Source organism: Bombus pascuorum, chromosome 3 (genome assembly GCF_905332965.1).
Source record: "Bombus pascuorum chromosome 3, iyBomPasc1.1, whole genome shotgun sequence".
Lineage (NCBI taxonomy): Eukaryota > Metazoa > Arthropoda > Insecta > Hymenoptera > Apidae > Bombus > Bombus pascuorum.
The window spans coordinates 6,047,398-6,068,939 of NC_083490.1; the positions used below are offsets into that span (position 1 = coordinate 6,047,398).

Sequence of the window (21,542 nt, forward strand, 5' to 3'; positions counted from 1 at the left end):
ACAAACATATGTATATATTTAAAAATGGATACAATGTTTATTATGAGAATGAATTTAATTTCACATAAATAATTTAAAAGTTTTACAATAAATAATACATTCCACTTCTAATGCTAATACTACAAAATACAAAACGTATAACGTCGTCGCTTGTATTCTTTAATTTATTTATTACTAGTGTAAGTAGATAATTCTTAGTAGTTCTAACATATAAAAATTATTATTAACACATACTTTGAGGAATACAGTAATGAATACTAATTGAATTGTTTCAGACATGAATTTGTTTTTATTAAAATAATTTAATTATAACGTATTTTCATGAAATTTTATGTAAATAATAAATAGATAAATAATAAATGAAACTTAACGTTGTAGGATGCGCTTGCAAATATTATATATTTAGAAATTATTAGAAATGCTTTTAATGTTAAATATACAAGATTCAGAAGAATGTACATATATATGTATATTAGATCTAAGATCATAATGTAACCTATTCTGTTATTCTCTGTTGTGTAATCAATGTACAGTTATACAGATATCATAATTTGCATACACTATTGTAAAACGAGTTGGAGGCATTTTTACATAATCAAGACAAGTTTCTGTGAAGCATGCTATTATTATGCGACTAACAATCACAAATGCGACTTTAAACACAAGAATCAAGTGATCTATTATTAAATTCATAAAATTCATTTCACATTTAGAAAACTATGAATTTTTTAAGTCTTTTTTCCCTAGAGTATAAAAATATTCACAGGGAATATGAAGCATCGCAAAATAATTACAATGTGAAATGAATGGAAGAACGCAAAATGATTCGAAAACGAAGTATAAACACATACATGTACATAACCATGAAGCTTTCATTAGTATGGAATTATCCTCGCAATCAACACGTGATAATCAAACTAATTAAAATAAATCGTATTATACAAAAATCACACTCGATACATAATTGATGATATGCAAAATAAATATTGACCTCATATATGGTGTTGATGACATGCATATGTATATGTTATATCGATATTACGCGTATAATAAATAATTCGATAAGTCTTACATAAAATAAATTTGTCAGAATTATCAAACTTCTCTTGTTTGACCAATTCGACGCTTTATAAATAATTCATAAAAAATTGTACGTCTAATCAAGGAACTTTCAAGCATGTTTCGGCAATTGATTTATAGTTATCTCATAATCCACGACGAATTCGAGGAAAGGTCGAAAAGTAAGTTATGTGCACGGAATGATCTTTTATCTAGGCAGTGAATCACCGTTAATTGTTGGAAGCAGATACAGTTCCATGCTTCCAGCTTCCAGTTCTGGTACTTGATGAATACCACGAAGTTCTTGTATTCTGTGCCACACAAAGTCTCTCGGTGGCCTTCGCAGAACAAATAAAGCGAAGATAAGAACACCTTGGAGAGCGTTTATAAGATCGAAGGAGGACCAGTCGAATGAATCTCCGTTGACGAACCAAAATATTACTTCCACCGTCCAATTAAGACCCATCAAAACGAAGATAATCATGCAAACAAATGTAGTTCTCATGAGTCGCCGAAGATACTTTCGATCAAGTCGATCGGATTCCTGATTTCTCGCGAGACGCCTTAAGTCGAGGTCCCTTTGATATTTAGTTAATTTGACGAAGATTAGAACGAAAAGAATCACATTCGCAACAAGAAGCAATCCGATTGGTATGTAAAAGTATGGTATTGCTTCATCTTCCGCTGTAAATTAGAAAACAATAATAAGTTTTATCGAGTTAATATCGATATGTTTCTTTTAATTTGTAATTTTATTATCTACTTGAAATTAATGATTTTACGGGGTAATGATGTAGAAGTGAATCAAGATTGACACGAGTGATATTTCATGATACCTTTTCTTTTTGATTGATATTTTTCTAGACAAAAGGCTGACTTCTCTGATCTTATACAAAAGAGTATTAAGACAGTTCGAGGTTAATTGAAACACATGGACGTTGAATCGGAATTCAAATCAAATTGTTGTAAATTAAAATTGCAGATGATATTGTTGTTGTTTCATAAAATTGTCAAGTGGTGTCTTAAACAATGGTCGTCTGTAGACCAATATTTATTATACTAATATCTCTTTCCAGTTGTTACCGTCGTTTTGAATGATTTAAATTGGTAAATAGGTTATCAATGATTTATGTTTCGTTCCTCGAAAGTATGTGAATAAAAATAACAGTGACAACTAGTCTTTCTTAGAGTGTTAAAATTAAGTGAAAACAGGGACCACGAGATTATTAATGTTAAATATATGTGATATGTTTTTGATAGTTAAACTGTACACGCGTGTGCGCGGTATGCAGTGAAATTCGAGTGCAACTCCACTTACATTTGAAGGAACAACTTTTCTTGGAGTTTGGCTTCACGTAAGTCGCCGGTATCATCGGACTGAGATCCATGATCATTGATACGAGAATAAGTATCACCGAGGGACCCCAGCACCATAACGAGTACCAAAAGAACAACATTCTGGGTTTCATCCTTCTGTATGTTCCACGATCCACGTAGACACGCACCAATGACCACATTTCTATGCAGATCGCATTTAGCCAGAAGAAGCACGCGACGAAGGAGAACTGGATGACGAATGCTGGAAAAGCCGATTGCTTTTTAATTGTTCATTTAAAATTTCAAACCAGCACTGGTTTTTCTTCCAAAAGAATTACACGTTACATCAGATCATTTTATGGTATCCCGTAAATCGCGCTATGTATGGTAACGCACGTATAGAGTACAGTAGAACTCGATTTATCTTTAACTTATTAGGGAACGAACAGCTCTGACGATTTAGTAGTTCAGGAGAAAATAATAAGAGCTTGTAAAATAAATATAATAAGAGGTAATTAGATAAACGTATTCAGTCGAAAAAAGCTCGTTAAATCGAATAGCAAAAGTATCGGCACATACGTTTATTTTTCAATGAAACGTTTTTTTATCAGGTTTTACATTATTACATTTTAGGTTACATTTAAATGCTGTAATAAATTCGATGTTGTGCAAATAAGTTTTGGAGGCACTGCACTTTGATTTGATAAACAGAGTTCTACTGTACTATGTTTGGACAAGAATAACATTGTTTCTAATGTTTTTTATCAGATTGAATATTTCATCTTACCTATACTGGTACAAGCTTGATCCGACAACTCTACATTCCATAACTGTGTAATTGCTAACATCATAAAAGCCAGCGCTAAGGATCCACAATAACGGCACAATGCCCTTCCAAAAATATCTCGCAAGTTTGGTGTGATGGAATACGCTGCGATGGTAAGAATTAAGAATGGCACCGATATTAAAAGGCCGCAGGCATAGATTGTAATTCGGGAGTCCGCGGTGATTATTACGCGACCTGAAATAATTTTTTTAGCGTTCGTTATATAAGTTAGTACGTGCAATGACTCTTTTGAAAGTATATTTCTGGCTCTTTTAAGTTATTTTTAACTTTAATTTCATTTATATAATTCTTTCTAATTTATAATTAATTTTAAAAGTATTTCTGCTTACTTTCGGAAAAACATACGAAAGTCTGAAGTCCTAACTTTGGCACGATTTCTGCACAGTAGTTGATTCCGGGTTGCAGCATTTTTGGATCGTGATCGGGTGCATATATAGAACCGTTCGTTAATAAATAATTGTTATCTCTGTTATCGTCGTTTGGATTTAAAATATACCTAAAAAAATATACATATATAATTTGGATAAATATAAAATTATCTCGCTTTCCTTTTAGATATTTTAATACTTTTATTCGTATAATTGTACTCTTTTCTTTAATTGAAATTACCTATATATACATATATATAATTCTTTTTGCATAAATCGTAAATGATCGCGAGTGATCAATAGTGTAATGATCATGGTGAGATAATTAACCTAATGACGCGCTTTGAGTTAAAGAGAGAGTGGGTGAAAAGGTCACGTTAAGTCAATAGTAGACCTTTCAATGTTTTTATAACTTGAAGATTCTTGGGAAGCATAGATTGGATTGCAAAGAAGACGTGTTTTCCTAACAAACTCGAAACTGTGTATAATCTATAAATTGTACACAACTGCATGATTAGAAGTGTTATGAACAGCTTGTGTAAACGTACTTGAGATAATTTGAAAGTCAGTCTGATCGTTTGCATTGGAATTAAAAATGAAGAAAAGCGACACCTATCCTTGGTATAAAATGCAGAATACAATCTGTGATGCATAAGAGATAAAATGAAATCGTTTCTTATTGTGTTTATACGGAGGAAAAAATGTACATATATATGATCTTTTTTATTTTATTTTTCTGCTTCGTTAAATTCTTTTATCAGGGATTGAAATAAACACTTATCTTTCGCTTTTAAAAAAATTCTATTTGCACTTGTGTGTTTCGTTTAAGAAAATATCTGCTCCTATGGAATTTTTATGGAAATAAATGTTGTACTTGGGAACTTCTTTAAAAAGTGTTCTCATGGAACAGATATTCTAGAATTTATATAATATATTTATATAATGTTTATATAATAAAAGTTTCATGAAAACTAATTATTTTAGAACACGTATTAAAAAAGCTTCCTTAAGATAAATAAAAGTACCAAAATTTTAGGTATTAATCTTATTTAACAATATAATATCGTACTTTTGTAGAATAACGCTTTTTATTTTCAAAAACTTTTCTTTCTTTGTTCTCATCGAAACTTACGATGCAAGAACTCCTTCAAAAAATGTTTCACGCTCTATGTTTTAAATAGAACCTATTTAAAAGTTTCATAACTCTTTCGATCTCTGCTTTTTATCAATGTTATATCAAAAGTGTCAATAAAATTAAATCGTTATTCCTATTACTTGGAAACTTAAGTATACTCACTTTTTGTATTTGCAAGGATCTCCGATGATCGCAACGAACGAACTTCGAACTTCACCGGGAGTTTCATAACCAAATGCATTAAAACCATAAAAAACTGGAGAGAAATTTTCAGCCATGGAGGAATCCAGATAACAAACCGAGTTTTGAGTACCATTTTTTACGAGAACTTCACCCAGTGGACAACATTTTCCAACCACAGATAAGTTTTTGTACTCTTCAGGTATTATCGTCATATTTTCCTGTAATATGAGATCAAAGGATATTCTTATGCATATCTAAAAAATGTACTCGTTTATCCGAATGATCAAAAATTTTATCTTATCGTATCAAAAGGCTTTGTATTTATGTTTCTTACACATTCTTACTGAAACATTAGAATTATATAATTTCGCGTAACAGAGAAGTATGAATTAAAATTAATTAATAACTTTTGTATGATAAAACGCTATTAAAGTTACGATTGATAATCGAATAAGAACGAAGATCGGTGTAAATTTTAATCGTATTTAATCTGTGTAAGTCTTAAGGAAAACTCATGCGGCAAACTTACCATTGACAACATATGCTAATTGTTATTCATGAATTTATATTTACGTTTATTCTTTTTATTGCGACTTTACGATTGGATTACAATTTTACGCCTCCAATATTTCAAAGATAGATGGACATAGATAGGGCGAAAAGTCTAAAAATAACTAAATGAACACACAGCTATCTATATTTATCGTATACACATCTATTTGCTGTGCTCCACAAAAATGCTTTGGTAATGTATAATTAGACCTACTGAAATTTTATGTTTATGCAAATTTCGTATAAATACTACGAGCACCGTTCCAATTCCTATCAAGATATTATTGGCCCTTATCAAGCCTATTTAGCATTTATAGAGTACAAAAATTCGACTTTTTATTATTTCAAATTCTCTGATATCGAGGTCTGATTAAATTAGCTTTATTGAATTAAATTATTATATATATATATACTAATACTTATATTTTTTAAATTATAAAATATTTGATTAAACGATCTGTCACTGGATGATCATATCTAAATAACATTTTTATTAATGTGCCTATACGTACCAAAAGAATGGGATATATGATCGGTTTGATCGATTGATGAATCGTTTCGTTGTTCATATTGGCACTGCAAATCACCAGTTCAGAGAAAAGAATTTGAAACAAAAAGAAGAACAGCACTAGAGACTTGTTCAAAGTCCCAGACATGTTGTTTCTTTGGATTCTGTTTATATGTCCTGCGAAAACTGCCATAAAGACTTTTATAACGTTCTTTAAATATATTTGTCTGTGATACAGATTTCTCGGTTTCCTGCGTTCTTTTTTTTTCTTAATGTCACTTCGTTACACAAATCTTTTCCAAAATGTAATTTTCTGTCAATCCCGTTAATGAAAATGCCTTCGTAAAACAACGGGAACTTCACCAGCCGTAAAAAGATAACAAAATTTCAGCGTTCGACTCATCGATGACATTTTGTCTCTTTCAGATTGAGCTTGGTATATTCCTTTTAACTTGACTACGTCGTTCACTACGATTTACGCTTCTCGTACGAAGAATATTTTACCAAACGTTTGAGTGTTTCTAAAACTTTTCCGAACGTGTTTGGTGTTCCATATAATTCATGTGGTCAGTATGCACCTTTCAGGCTGAATTTCGTTCTCAAGGTTTTCCTTGAAATATCCAAACCGGAAGAATGTTCGATGCTTGTTGGTAGAGATTTGACGTAATAAAGATATACCTTCAGACTTCCGTACTCTATCGGTTTACAGCTTCTCCTTCGCTGATTATTTTCTTGCTATCGATTAAAGACTGAGCAATGTGGAAGATAATAGCGCTCGCTTCGTTCGAGTATCAACTTCGATAACAGAATACGTTTTCTAGGTATATGTCTACTATCTTTTCCAACAGTTAATACACCGAAGCAAAATCTTTCTCCGATCGGTACGTTTCGTTAAAAACTATTTGCCTTTTGTACATACGACGTTACACGGATTTGGCCAATCAAATTCCAGTCTTTCAAACGAGACCTAGAACATACAATAGGAATTACTTAATCGTTCGGTATCTCGTAACCGTTGTGTGATCTTCAAAATGCATTTATCTTCACGCAATGACTCGATGTAACGATTTTTATTCTCAAGGCAACTTGTGGTTGGATTTTCCGCCGTTCTACGCGATTATTTGCCGAGAATAACCGAGAATCCAATCGACTAAACGATTAACCAAACGATAAAAACTCGAGGATCGGTGTTAAAGCTCGTAAAAAGTGTTAAATGTCATCCTAAGAGGATTTAATAAATCCATGGTCATTGACCTATAATTCTCGTTATTTCGACGACAAAAGTAGGTGAAAAAGTGAGCCGGACCTTCACGGCAATGAGTTGAATATTATTTCACGTGTTTTCATTCAAGAAACGTCTGATGTATTCATTGACACGGGACCAAGACAGCACATTAATTTTAGAAGTCTAGAAGGAAACACGAACCGGTATTGGTACATCTGACTAGACGTGTCGACTGGCACATACCTGTTCCTTGATCTCCAGATATACCGCTTAAAATTGATCACCGCGCGAAAAAAATTTATGTAGATGCTATCCTGATATTATATGACTTATGTCACTGTTCAAATTATTATACGTTCAAATAAAAATTATGTCGCAGTTGTCACAGTTGCTTAAGCAACATTTAACAATTTATTCGATGGCACAACTTCACAAACCAGAAAATATCACCGGCTCGATCCCGAAAATTAATGCTTTCGACTGATTCGTGGCTCGACGATTATAATTGTATAATCGTACTTGTTCAAAGCTGCGGGAAACACTGGATCACGTAACGGAGAATCGAATCCTGTCGAAATTCACGTGGTTACCCATCGATGTCTGGGAGCATACTGGCCGTATTCCTCGAGACACAAGGCCTTTATTTATCAGTGCACGATTACTCGTACGGTTGCATGCATCATCAAAGATTCAGTAGACAGATGTAATTATTGCGTATTCGTCGAACTCTGTTCGACAATTTTATGAGAATAACCAAAATAGGAAATCTTTATAGAATATCTTTTCTTTTATCGTTCGACCATTATTCTTTTTTCATCTGTTTCACCCTTTATGTCATTTATATTTCATCGTGCAAGAACGTTCATCAAAAGGAGGAAATTTGTATTTTTCGAAAGTACGTAGGTGATTTTTATATGTTCTAGTAGATTTAAAATTATTTTACTATTTAATTATTTAATTATAAAATTATTTATTGAAAATGAACTTATATCCGATAAAATAGATAGTGTGTCATCACTTTTGGAGCAGATGGTTGTTGATAGAACTCTTTTACTATACGAGTGAGATAATACAATAGATAAAAAATGATTAAATTTCATATTACACTTTGTGATATATTTTTGGATCAATGTTAATTTGATCTATTTGATATGAATTTTAGTTGATATTTTTATATACGACATCGTCATATAATATTATCAGCTGTTATAATATCTTTTATTATATTCTTTCATTACGTACAATGTAACAAACAGGAAATTCCAGATGATAATCAGGAAAATCTACTGGAATCGATAAGTTAGTATCTCTATTATAAAGTTAAAAAGTCCATTTTCTAAAACAAACATCCTGTCCGAATCTCAAAGAGGAAAGTAAACCCGCGTACAGATATGAATAAAATTTATATAAAAATCGTGCTTTCCTCGGATCTTTAGATTCTCGAAAACCTATACCCAGAGTAATAAAATTCTACGATAAAAGTAGATTTATATAACGTAGTAAAATTTGATCTAGAATCTGTTCTCGAGCGGTAATACTCGAGTAAAGGTCGGACGATAGATCAAAATGAAAATATCGAGGCAACATCGAACATTTTCTTCCTTTGTTCATCGTTGGTCGACATTTCGTAGAAAGTAAGAAAGTATGCGGTCGCGCTTTGTAGACTATTCGCGAAATCCAGTAAATTCGCGATATTCGTCAACCTTCCTGTCTACGTTCATTAAAAATACCTTCGGACGATATCAGAAATGTGACGTAATATCAAGGAAATTTTTCTATTATCGCCGATGAGATGACGTAGGCGTGTGAGTTATAATCGCAAATATAGTAGCTCGTCACGAAGGAACTCCAATTTTGAACTTTGTTACAAATATCATTCTGCGAAATGCAAGTTTTACCAGTGGCTTCTGCGAATTCCTCGTACTTTCGATGAGCCAGTCAACAATGTACGTACTTACGTTATCCTTTCATACACACGATATTTGCAGCTTGCAGAACCGAGGGATGCAGCTCTGTGAATCCGATTGAAATTTGCAGTTTCGCTTAAGCAGCAACGGACCAAAATAAATTTGTCTTCCAACAATTGTGAAGATTTTTTTATGCATTTTATTGGTATCATTCGTAGGAATATTTATTTGAAGTACAATGTTTTATCTTTATTATGCGGATGAACTTGTGTTGAAAGGTGATCGATTCTTTTCTTTTATGTACTTCGTGAAAGTTCAACATTTCGTTTATTTTCTTTATATTTTAATCGCTTGTAACATTAATTAAAATTTTAATATGAAAATCTTACGTTGGCCAGGTAATACGATCACGGTGTAATTTTCGAAGTTTGCAGTACGGTACAGACATTAATCACCAGCGATATATTTAGAGAGAAACCATGATCGGTTAGAGCTGACTAGAAGTTTAAAAATTCACAAGTTCTTCTTATTGACTTTAATGGAGTTTCTCATTGAACTTTCTATTAGCCAATTGAAATGAGTAGTCTTTATTTATATATATCAAAGGGACTAACGTAAAAAGAAGTTTTATAAGAAATATTCTTGTTATCAATTTCAGTCGGACACATCATATAAATTTACTATAATTTATAAATATATGAATACCATTACAATGTATATGTGATATAAGTATATACTATCTTACAGTAGACAATGTATATAAACAAAGTAAAAAAGAAAATGATTTTAGACGATAAAAAATTGCATATTTTAACTTTATTTTAAGGCACTTTAAAAAAAAATATACGAAACAAATTTAATTTTACAAATCGAATCTACACGTGTAAGTATATACGTAGAAACACGATGAAAATATAATTGAATAAATAAAAAAGAAGGAATGACATATAACGTTAAACACGTATGATCTAAGAACGTGAACATTGAATGATTCTTGACTTTTATAGTTATCGTTCGACCGTCGTAGACGATGAATTGTCGAGCATTGTAATTAAATTCCTAAGTACATGTAATTCGTTGACTTCACGTACATATTTCCCTGAAAACCATTTCTGACGTCAACGCGAGTGTTCAGGAGAAAGTTGTATATATATCGTTGTAATGTTGAAACGGATTTTACGCGGAGAATAGTCGCAAAAACGTATAATGTTCTTATGGAATTGTAAATGAGAAAGAAAAAGCATCGACGAACGTTATATTTACGAATTCTGTCGAAAAAAAAAAAGATATAAGACGGCAACAAAATTGTAAATAAATGATACTTTCGACATAAACACGTGCATCAAAAAATACTTGCAAATCTAAAAGATATTAGTCACGAATTTATCTTTGCCTTTTTATTATCTGCGCGATTGATTCACGGTATAAATAGTGAAAATGTTTTTTATAAAGTTCTGAGAAGTATTGAATATCTATATGTTTGTATATTTAATCTTGTAAAAGATAGAGTGGTTGAAAATCAAATGTCCGCGCGCCTACGTTCCCGCCAATTCCATAGCGTTTCGATAATCGACTGGTAGTTGTACCGGTGCTTTAGGAGGTTAAACTTCTATGAAGTCGAATGAAATTCAAATTTAGCTATTGACGCAATGGACGTTTGAATCAGTGAGCAGTTTACCAGTTTATGTTGTTAGGATCAATGGGATCAGACGTAAGAATGGAGTGAGTCGGATCAGAAAAAATCCAATGACGTCTTGGAATGTGTAGGCGTGCTGAACCTGGGAGAGGGTTTTACCAGACCACCTGTAGCGATGACGAAATATTCGTCGAATACAAGATATACGTAAGAATTTCTTCTTGTTCTTATATTAATAGTTGTGTATTATAATTAAAGTGGGAATTTTTATACAAATTCATATTTTTGAAGATATAATTAAAAAAGTAGAATCTCTGTAGAAAATTGTTTTACCTACCAAGTACATATTATAGAAGGTATTATATTTTGGATATTTATATATTTTTTCAATTTGTGTGCATTCTGTGCGGTTTTGCATTTAAAAATTTTCTATAAATAAATAAAAATCCGCAATCTAATTATAATACAAATATGATAATTAAGATGTATCGTTTATTTCATTTTTTCAATAGGCTTTGATGATATAATCATTTGTGAATATTTGTATAACAAATTAAAATTGTTGGATAATAATGACTATGGTTAAAGAGACAAAATAATTTATTTAAATTTTTCGAAAATTAAAGAAAGTAACATCATGATTATCATATTAACTGTAAAAGATAGATCATAACCTGTGAAAAAGATGTAGGAAAAGTACACAAATTTTTTTGATAATTTTCAAGGTATTTTAATGTCATTTACACAGTGGATAGCATTCGTTGTACCAAGACTATTGTACATATCAAAAAAATAAATACGTAGTTAACGTTCCAAATAATTATTGTTAAAATGTTCCATATATGCATTGTTCCACAGATACAGAAACAATATTGATAAATTTGACTACGATGTATGTAGGTGTCGCATTATTTCGTATCTGCTTTTCAGTAAGTTCATAAATATTTGAATGATATATAAGTTAAATATTTTGCGTCACTCAAGAACGAATACCTAATCACTCTATTATTCTTAGTTGAACGATCGAAAAGAATTATATTTGTAAACTTTGTTCGAAATAATAATAGCCGATAACGAATCACTATGCTCTCTAGTAAGAAGTATCGTAAATCTCGAACTTCATTCAGCCGATAACACAGATTTCTATCTATGAAACTAGCCTTATTGTAGCATTAATCTTACACTCTCTACACAAAAGCATTAATCTTAAATCTTCATGTTTTTATGTATGTATTTCTTTATGTTTTGTCCAGATTATGTTATCTATCTTTAAATAATCGATGCTTGTTATAAAGTATAAAGGAGTTTATATAATTTCAATATTTTGAAACTTTATAATATTTAAAAATTAATTAATATTTAAAAATTAGTTACTAAAAAGTAAACATGCACATATAATATTTGTTCATTGATAGAAAAATTTGATTTATATACATATATAATTATATTTATCATCAGACTAAATTGTTTTCTACATTGAAACAAATGAAATCATTCATGAAATTATGCATCCTAATTTTTTAACAAAACTCCGTTAAACTTTATACATAAAAAAATCAAGGAAAAGACTTAATCGTTGCCGTCCCAAGTATTATATTCACTGATCAAAACCCACTTTCTTAACATTTCGTTAAATGAACACTCCCTCGGATTACCTGGCCGGAAGCCATTCATGTGATGCAGTTGTTACCAACAGTAATCATGCTCGAGGGTAGACACATTGATTTTTTCTTTTTTCGAACAAAAATACAGACTGTTCGCGAACGTTTACAAATATTTTCAGACAAACGACCTACCAGAAAAATGATATTCGTTACAGAGTATTTAAACGTCGATCGAGTATTTTAACGTATATAACAGATATACATATTCTACTGATCAATCGATTTAACCATCGTCGAGTAGAAAGGGTCGATTAGGAAATCGACCGAAGGCGCGTTTTTCCCCAACCAAAGTTCATCGAGGCCGCATTCTTCCGCTTTATCTGCCGATGTACGGAGTTCCTGCTAAGTCGCGGACAAAATTGTCGCGAGTCTCGCGTGCGTTCACGGTCAGTGACGTCTCCCTTCTATGTATGCTCCCTCGTCTCGTCCTGGACGAAGTCCATCACGTGACCTTGCTGGTATACCTCGTGTTTGCCTTAAGTCACGAACGAATACAAGGAAAAGCATCTTTATTCGGTAATAAAAACAGCCCGTAGTTAAGAATATCTATAGTTCTCTAGTTCGACGACTTTGGTACGTAGATCAAGTCGAGATCGTGAATATCAAGATGCCGAAATTGTAAATGGTCGGGTCATCGGTCATCGTGATGCAACACTGTCGAGTCAATAGCGCTTTCATTTGAAAGAATTTCTTTTATGATTACGTCCTTAGATATGCAGACCCCTCTTCGTAACATTGTTTGTCGATGGTTCTTCAACACAATGATACCTGGCATTGTGAAATTCGTTGTGTATCCTCTTTGAAATATAGAAATATAAAATACACGGAATATCGTGAACTAAACTTTCATTTCAAAATAAACTTTCAACAATTCAGGAAAAAATGTTATATCTAACGTTTAGTTCGTTGTAGATAGGAAATAATTTATTTTTAGTTTCGTAACTATATTACTTCTAAATGTTAATTCTAAATGAAATATTGTCTGAAACGATATAATTACCGCTATCGTAGTAATTGTTATTTTAACCTAACTGTAGAATTTCCTACGAACGTCGTTAGAACCACGATCGCATTTGAAATTACATTTTACTCCGTCTTAAAAATATACTCGATTTTATTCGTTCTTTTTTCATATAATTGACGTTCATCGGATCATGTTGATATTATCAAAGCGTCCTCAACCGTGTTTTATTCGGAATTGCTGAACCGAACTGCTCTGAAATGAAAAAAATCAACAAAGCAAGCACCTCGCCCGCGATGTTGGATTATTTTCAGTAGAATTGTCAGGAATATCATATAAAATAAAAATCATCGAAAACAATTGGCGGCAGCGGCGCGAAGGGAGCGTATGAAAGGATCGAAGCTTGCGAATGGAAGGGCGGAAGTGCAAACGGGGCTTAATGCAGCATCAGCATCCGACACGGTGTACTGCGCCGCGAATCTGTCTTTATCCCTCCATTGAGTCGCCTCCCTCCTTTTAATAAAAATATTTCTCTCTCTCTGTCCCACCGCTTCTCACTTGGTGCACGGTCCTCTCTCTTCCACTTTGACCTCTCTGGGCCTCTCTATCCCGCGAACGCTTCGGGGATATAGGGTGAGTACGATTTCGGCCCCCTTCGTGGAGCCACTTAACGAGGAGGTGCTCGTTTATCGAAAACTAGTTCCTCGTCGGGGACACGGGTAAATCTCTCGTTCAGAAAATACCAACGCTCTCCTTTTTTTTTTTTTTTTTTTTGTTCTTTTTTCTTTCCTTTCCGTGTAACCATGTTGTACATCAAAAATATCCGAATATTGGACAAGTTCGAATCGTATGAAATTGACAATAAAATACGTATAAATCCGATATATAGAGAATCGGAAAAAGAGTTCGTTCAACGTTCGAATTAGTCACGACCTTGTGCTAATTTGTCACTCGCAATTGGAGATGTTAGGAAAATCGTTGGAACACTTCGTTATCGGATATTGCGGATTTAAAACGACAGAAGAAAGGGTTGTTGATAACGCGCAGCTTAATCGACAGGATTTTTCTCTGTTTTAATGCCGGTAAAATCGTTGATACCATTGTAATCGAAGTTACCTTCGGTACACTCTGTATACCCGTATATACACACAGGTTATCCCATTCTCTTCCTCTGCGTCTGTCCTCGTTCGGCGTACCTTCGGTCTCTTTCCATGGTCGGTGCTCCGGTCGCGAGCTGGCTATCTCGGGGTGAGGGGTAAGAACGTTACAGTGCCGGGCCTATACGTCTTGTCGCCCCGTACTAGATTCGTATCAGGATCGCCTCGCGCACTAATTTACTTTCATTACGATATTAGCTAATTTACGATATTAACAAACTAACATTGTCAAATATCTAACTATATGAAATCTAACTATTCGATTTGATTTGTTGTGTTGCGGTAATTTGATAAATTGAAAGGGAGAATACATACAGCAATGGTTGAATATGGATAAGGAAAAAGTTATCGGAAATATACTGTGTTTTTCTATTAAATTATTATGCAAATATTCTGAAATGTTTTTATAGTATAAAATTATAAAGATATACGCATGTGGCCTTCGATGACTCATACGAATAAAGAGATTTAACAATTCCGAACAAAGTTACAAAGCGTTATGAAATAAATGAGAATTAGCATTTTTAAGTAGTCGATTGATCTGATATAAAAGTTGTCACATTGCTTTTGGCATAAAAGAACCGAGAAGATCGAATCTCGTGTTGAAAATGTGGAAACACACTTTGCTTTATAAATAACTTGCGACGCGTTTATTCACTTACACACTTGCAAAGCATAAAATTAAAATGTCTATTTTGGTGCTGAAATTATTTAAAAAATTTGCATGTTAAATTTAACTCGATCAAATGGTCCCGAATTACTAAAATGATTCAATAGACGAACGATATAAGCGCTTTAACGATATCAAAAAAAAAAAAAAACAAATTGGAAGAAACTTATTACTGGCTTACATTATTATAACACTATTTTTAATTTAATCGTACGGTATGACATAAAAACATCAGGACGTATCGTACTGAATTTCTCACCAACGACTTTATCCAAATCTAAAATTTCAATTAGTTTTCGGTGCACCAAAGTAACTGACATAGACAAAAATAGCCAACATTAGAGTTATAAGATCTATCGCATCGTTCAGAAGTAGCCAAACAAATTATTTTCACCGAATCTTCCAACGATCCGTATTTTCAAAGTTCTCCCATGGAAATCATAAGTTTCGACGACTTAAAGAGTAACTTGTAAAAAAGAGCAAAGCAAGTAGAAATAATTGTTTTTAAGGAAGCAAACGAAAGAGGAGAAACGAAGAAAATAAGACAAGGGCATCACGGATAGATCCGGCCCTGGCTCGCGATTCCGTGGAGCGGGGGCGGCGGCGACGAAGTGGAAGGCAACGAGGAGGTACCGACAGTAGCTCCCAGACAGTGACTCCGCGCGTAACGACATGTAACCGGTGGATAAATCTTCTGAGTGTTATGTCATCGATGACAATTGTTCGTCAGCCACGATTTCATCGTCGACGATTCGTGCATGGTCAAGGATAAAGGTGTCGTTGCAGGAATGCGTGTAGAAACCCCGTGAAAAAAGCTGAAAGGAAGAGAACGCGCTTGTTGGAAACGGACCTTGAAGTCGCGAAGTCGGGACAGTGGAAAGGATTAAAGAATTTCGAGGAGAGAGATTTAGGGTGCGACAAGGCCGGCGCAACCACCGTGTAAGCAGCGACAGAGAGAAAGAGAGAGACAAGGGAGGGAGGGAGGGAGAGAGAGAGAGAGAGATAGAGAGAATAACGCCGGAGGAAAGAGAGAAGCGAATAGTTGAAGAGAAGCTCGATGGGTCGAACATACTCAGTGCTGCCAGCCGTAAGCTCGACGGAGTCGACGCCGCAAGCTCGATGCAAATCGACGTTGTAGATACCTCGATGAAAATCGACGAGCTCGCTGATCCTCTGCTCTCGCTCGCCCTGCTCTGTATCGCGGTTCGATAGTTGGGTGAACGTCGACGACCTGCGGCATCGGTGGATTCGACACCTTCGCGATACCGTCGTGTTTTTATCTTTGATAATAGTAATCGGCGGTGTAGCCGTGAATCTTCAGTTGAGACGTCCGGTGTGGATCAAAACTGGCGGAAAGTCTCCGCTGTCGTGAAACGTACAATAAAAAGAACGGAGGAGAAGCGAATAAAATTAAGCGGTGGAACACTGGCAACGGAAACGTCGAGGAAGACAAGAGCGTGGCCTATGTGTCCGGTGCATCTTGTTCGCGGAAGTGCTAGGTCAACAATGTCAATGCCCTTAAGATCGATCGTTGCTTGCTTGAAATTGTCTTGTTTGTTAATGGACGGTGAGAAATTGACTTCAGGGTGAGTCGAAGCTGATCAGGGTGAATCCGAGCCACCCATGATACCGCTTAATCACTTAGTCGATGGAGCTGCATAGTATAAGGTTATCACAGTGTATGCTTAGCGAGCGATCGGGCGATGTAATCGCGAATAAAAAAACTATCCTTTGCGAACCGACTGATGTAGAAATATCGATGTACAGTGAATATTTTAAGCGTTACTTTTAGATAGCACGTTCTGGTTGATCGGCGGGCCGAGAAGTTACTTAACGCGATTGGAAGAAGAGGAGCGGTTGTCAGAAGAAGTCGTCTCGGTGGACGGGTGGCAGAGTAATAACCGCTCGTTGGATGGAGTGATGAGCGGGGCCCCTGCACGGGGCACAGCGCCCCGTCGACAAAGACGTCATCATCATCATCACCATCACCATCATCAAAAGCATCAGAAGCAGATTCGGCAAGAACGGTCCTCGGATGAACCGGAAGAGAAACGGCCGAAAGTGAATCCGATTTTTCTTTGGGCCTCGCAGCGAGAGCAAAGAATCGTCGAGGTAAGATGCGAGGACTACGACAAAAGGAATCGTATCAAGTTGACGAAGACGGCGCAAGGATGGCGTTCGATACCGAGAACGGCGTCCAACATGTACTCGACTGCCTTGGGAGTTACCTCCCAGAAGACGAGCAGCGCAAACTCTTCGAATTCGTCCGACACAAACGAAGAAAAAGACATCAACAATCAGACAGGGCATACGACGCTCAATCTTCGACATATCTGCGCGAACGAGCTAGCCAACGGGCGAACCAACGGTTTAGTCGGCAAGGACGATGTTGGAAAAAAGAGAAGTTACGATGAGGTTAGTAGAGAGAGCAAACATCGACGAGATTACGGATTTCCTCTGGACGAAATGCGGAATAACGCAAAGATCAAAGAAAATTGGGACGAGGACCGACAAAGAGTACTATGTTCCGACGATGACGACGACGAGGACGATGTAGAAGAGGAGGACGAAGAAGAGGAGGACGAAGAAGAGGAGGAGGAGGAGGAGGAGGAAGAAGAGGAGGAGGAAGAGGATGAGGAGGAGGAGGAGGAGGAGGAGGATGAAGACGAGGAGCAAGAGGAAGACGATGAAGAGGACGCGATCGAAAACGAGATACAGGAGAGAAATAAGTTCGAGAAAGATGCGTCGAGCTGCAACGGAAGGAACAATCTCGAAAGGCTGCAGAAAGATAAGTTGTTCCAACCGCGAGTAATACTGGAACAACTACATTTTTCTCAATTGCCTCAAGGCGTTCATCAGAATGTCCTTCAAAGACGGGGAAAAGACGAGAAGGGGCAGGGCGAGGATGATGTTATCGCCGGCGAGGAGAAGCCAGCAGTGGATAATGAAAAAAGAAAACACGTGAACAAGGCAGGCATTCAGGACATATTGAACATGATCGATGTCACGGCCTCGCCGGTTCTAGCTACCGATACGCCTAGTGCTGATTTGCCCGTCGACTCGACGAAAACGTACGAGGTTCTCAACGAGAATCTTCATAATAAACCCAGTGAGAGTAAAATCAAAGACTTTAACGCAGCGGTTGTCACGGAATTATCGGGTAAGGTTAAAGAACAATCGAGGAACGAAGCGATTTCTAGCTATCAACAGCTGGAAGATATCGTTAAAACTAACGACAATCTCGCCGACGATAAAATAGAGATCCACGAAGAGAAGATATTCACCAACTACGAAAACGAAGAAGAGAAGAAGCCCGAAACGAAGAACGATATCATCATCGTTTCTATAAAAAATAACATTTCGGACTCGAAATCGTGCAAGATTGCCGAAGCGGACGGTGGCCTTGGAAATAGATCAAAGTGTAGAACGAATTCTCATTCTAAATGGCAAAGTATGATGTCTGTCGACGGTGTGCAATTGGGAACGGAAGACAAGCGACCCGACGAACCCCGTGAACCGGTGAAAATAGATTATAACGATAGCTCGAAGATTTTGAATGCGCTGAGAAATACACCCGGTCTTTCGGTTTCTATTACCAGGACTCACACTCCGGAAACAACGAAAAATATGGCTATGTCGTTGACGAGACCAACGTCGAAAGCGTCGTCGTCGTCGTCCAGTCGATCGCCCGATTCTCAAGCGGAGTGCGTCGAAAGATTGTTAAAGAACACGGATTCTGCAACGGAAACGCAAGGAACCACGACTTCTCCGAAAAATCTTCCCGGTTTGTCCATTATCATACCCAGTTACCGATATCGAAATTCTCAAATGATCGCCAATCATTCAACTTCTCCGAGTATGAAAGCGCGCGTCGAGTCCCCGGAAAGTACCGTGAATTTCCCCAAGAACGAGGCTTACTCTGGCGAGTCGAAGACGGACGGATTTCCTCACGAAGAAGACGACAACGAGAGAGATTTGGAGGAGGACGAAGACGATTGCGATTCGCAAGTATTGGAAGATCTTAGACGGCAGAAAGCCGCCGACTCGCTAGCTTACGAGTCCGATAGGGATTACTTCCACAGGCAAAACATAGGAAACTCGGAAGATCGGAAGACTCCTCTGGAAAATACGAAAAATCAGGCTCATTGGATCAGCTCGAGCAGAAACAGCGAGGCTCAAGCTAAATGCAAGTATCAGGATGTAGAACATTTCGACGAGCAAGTCCTTGAGGAACTTCGGACACGTGGCACCGTTGTCTCACCGCAGCCGAGTGGAATTCCATGTTCCCCGGCTTCCAGGAGGCCCTCTTCCGCGTATCTCGAGAGATTGCTACCTAGTCCCCCTTGTTCGGTATCCTGCTCGGAAGACGCGAAGAACGATCTAACTTTGAAAGGTATTTTGTCGTCGCCGAATCAGCTGGAGGTCAGAGATTACGAGAAGCAGAAAGAGATTTCGAATCGCTGCGATCAAATACCCAGCGATCATCTTACTATTCGTGCCGATCCGAAGGACATGGAGAGAAGTAGCGTAAACAGGAAAGGTAACAGAAGCTTTCAGGAACGATTGAACGTTCACACTCAGGAGATGAGGAACTCTGGTAGACCAATGTCCAGCGGTGATATCCATAGTACGTACTTCGTGACGGATCGAGCCACACCCAAGAGACCAATGTCCGCCGAATGGTCCGTCGGTAGGCAAAAGAACCAATCGAGTTCTTATCAAAAATCATCTGCAAAGCATCGAATGCACGCCATAGAGGAGGCTTGCGCCACGTCCAGTAGCACCGACAACCTTTTGGATCCTGCTAGTCAGCTTAGAGAATTGATCGAGACGTCCGGACATCTGATACCGGATCCGCTTCTGGTACCGAGAGACTATTTGCCGGGTCTGGCAGCGGCTCCGGCCACTGAAATTCCGAAACTGTTGGCCTCCAGGCCAGAACTAAGACTACCAGAAGCGTTAACCAGGCCGGATCTCCTTAGGGATCCAGATTTATTGGTGATATCCTTGGCTCATCTTCAGCACGTCCTCGATCACGGCGAGGGTCCGGTCTGCAGGTCACGACAGTCGCATCCAAGAATCAACAACGGCACTAACAGAGGATCCGGTCACGCGAGCAACGGAACGAAAAACGCGTTGCAAACGAGACCCAAGCTCAGCTGCAAACCAATCGGCACGCTAATGCCAGCACCGATCGATCTCTCCAGTGGTCGAAGAACCACCACTTATCTCCCGTTGCTCAGGGTACGCAGCGGATTACTTAAACAGGAACCGGAAGTCAGCTCCACGGCCAATTCGCCCGAAGAATCGCAACTTTGGCATCCTCTGTTTGGCAGGTAATTCTTACTCGTTTACTTATCTTATACTTTATCTTATTCAATATGGAAAATACGAGGAGCATGATTTTAACGCGAATATGGACATCTCTGTATTAAGGATTAGCCTTACGTTTAGTTATTCAGGGAATACGAGATATTTGTTCGTTCGATCGAAAGAGTTTGTTCGACGCGCAGTGATATATAATTAGCCACGGCATAGAATAAGAAATAATTCAATCAGGTGACGCAAGTGTCCATTTATATAACGTATGTATATGAGATTAAAATAGAATAGATAAGAGACTTTAATAAGAACGTGTTTCGTAGCAAGAAATTGAAGCGCATCCTATTATCACGAAGTGTCGTTTATTTCATCCAACTCGAACGGGAAAGAACATTCATACGTCAGAAGCATTAACTCGTACCCCGGAGCAGTGAAACGGCAGCCGTCACTTTTATTTTTCCAAACGCTTTGTCCTAAGGTTCTCTGTGATACTACGCGTCTTTTGACCAATGACTGCATGAAATGTAACAGCATTGGAACATTTTAATCGTGGCAAACGTACGCTTGTAACAGCTGTACAGATGCGGGTAACCATTTCACTGAGACAGAATATAGGAACGGTTGTTCATTGTCTTACGTGTTCTCCAATGAATCGCTTTTCAACTAGATCTCTTTTATCCGTCAGATATTATTTCTTCGATAAAGATAATTATCCATGGTTATATCTTATTTATCTTATGCACGAAGAAAGGGAAATATCACATGAAATACGTTGGAATGAAATACCGTCTGGTCTCTATAACGTCGACTGTAATTAATACGAAAGAGAGGCGGACGAAAGGGTAAAAAAGAAAAAAGAAACATCACGAAAAGCATATAAAATTGAGAATCTACGGATTAACCTCTCACTGCAACTTCAATCTGCATTTAGATGTAGAATCAAACTCGCAGACGCGATGTTGCCAGCGAAAAAAAAGGAATTGGAGCCGCCGTTGTTATCGATGCAAACGCATTGTTCGTTAAAGTGAATT

General features: G+C 36.6%; 2 protein-coding genes across 2 annotated transcripts in view; one reads left to right on the forward strand and one right to left on the reverse strand.

Moving 5' to 3' along the window:
• Positions 1–36: 36 nt before the first annotated feature.
• On the reverse strand, positions 37–6,162 carry LOC132905193 (G-protein coupled receptor Mth2-like). Its single transcript, XM_060956225.1, has 6 exons — positions 5,974–6,162; positions 4,889–5,127; positions 3,553–3,719; positions 3,164–3,397; positions 2,378–2,638; positions 37–1,743 (listed from the first exon to the last, which is right to left on the reverse strand). Exons 1-6 carry the CDS (start codon positions 6,160–6,162, stop codon positions 1,268–1,270), a joined length of 1,566 nt encoding a protein of 521 aa, XP_060812208.1. The 3' UTR covers positions 37–1,267.
• Positions 6,163–10,704: 4,542 nt separating this feature from the next.
• The window catches only part of LOC132905363 (myb-like protein X), a 38,519-nt gene continuing 27,681 nt past the window's right edge, over positions 10,705–21,542 (forward strand). The window contains exons 1-2 of the mRNA XM_060956574.1: positions 10,705–10,944; positions 15,699–20,525. Coding sequence (XP_060812557.1) covers positions 17,110–20,525 — 3,416 coding nt within the window. The 5' untranslated portion in view covers positions 10,705–10,944; positions 15,699–17,109. The remainder of the gene's footprint in view (positions 10,945–15,698; positions 20,526–21,542) is intronic.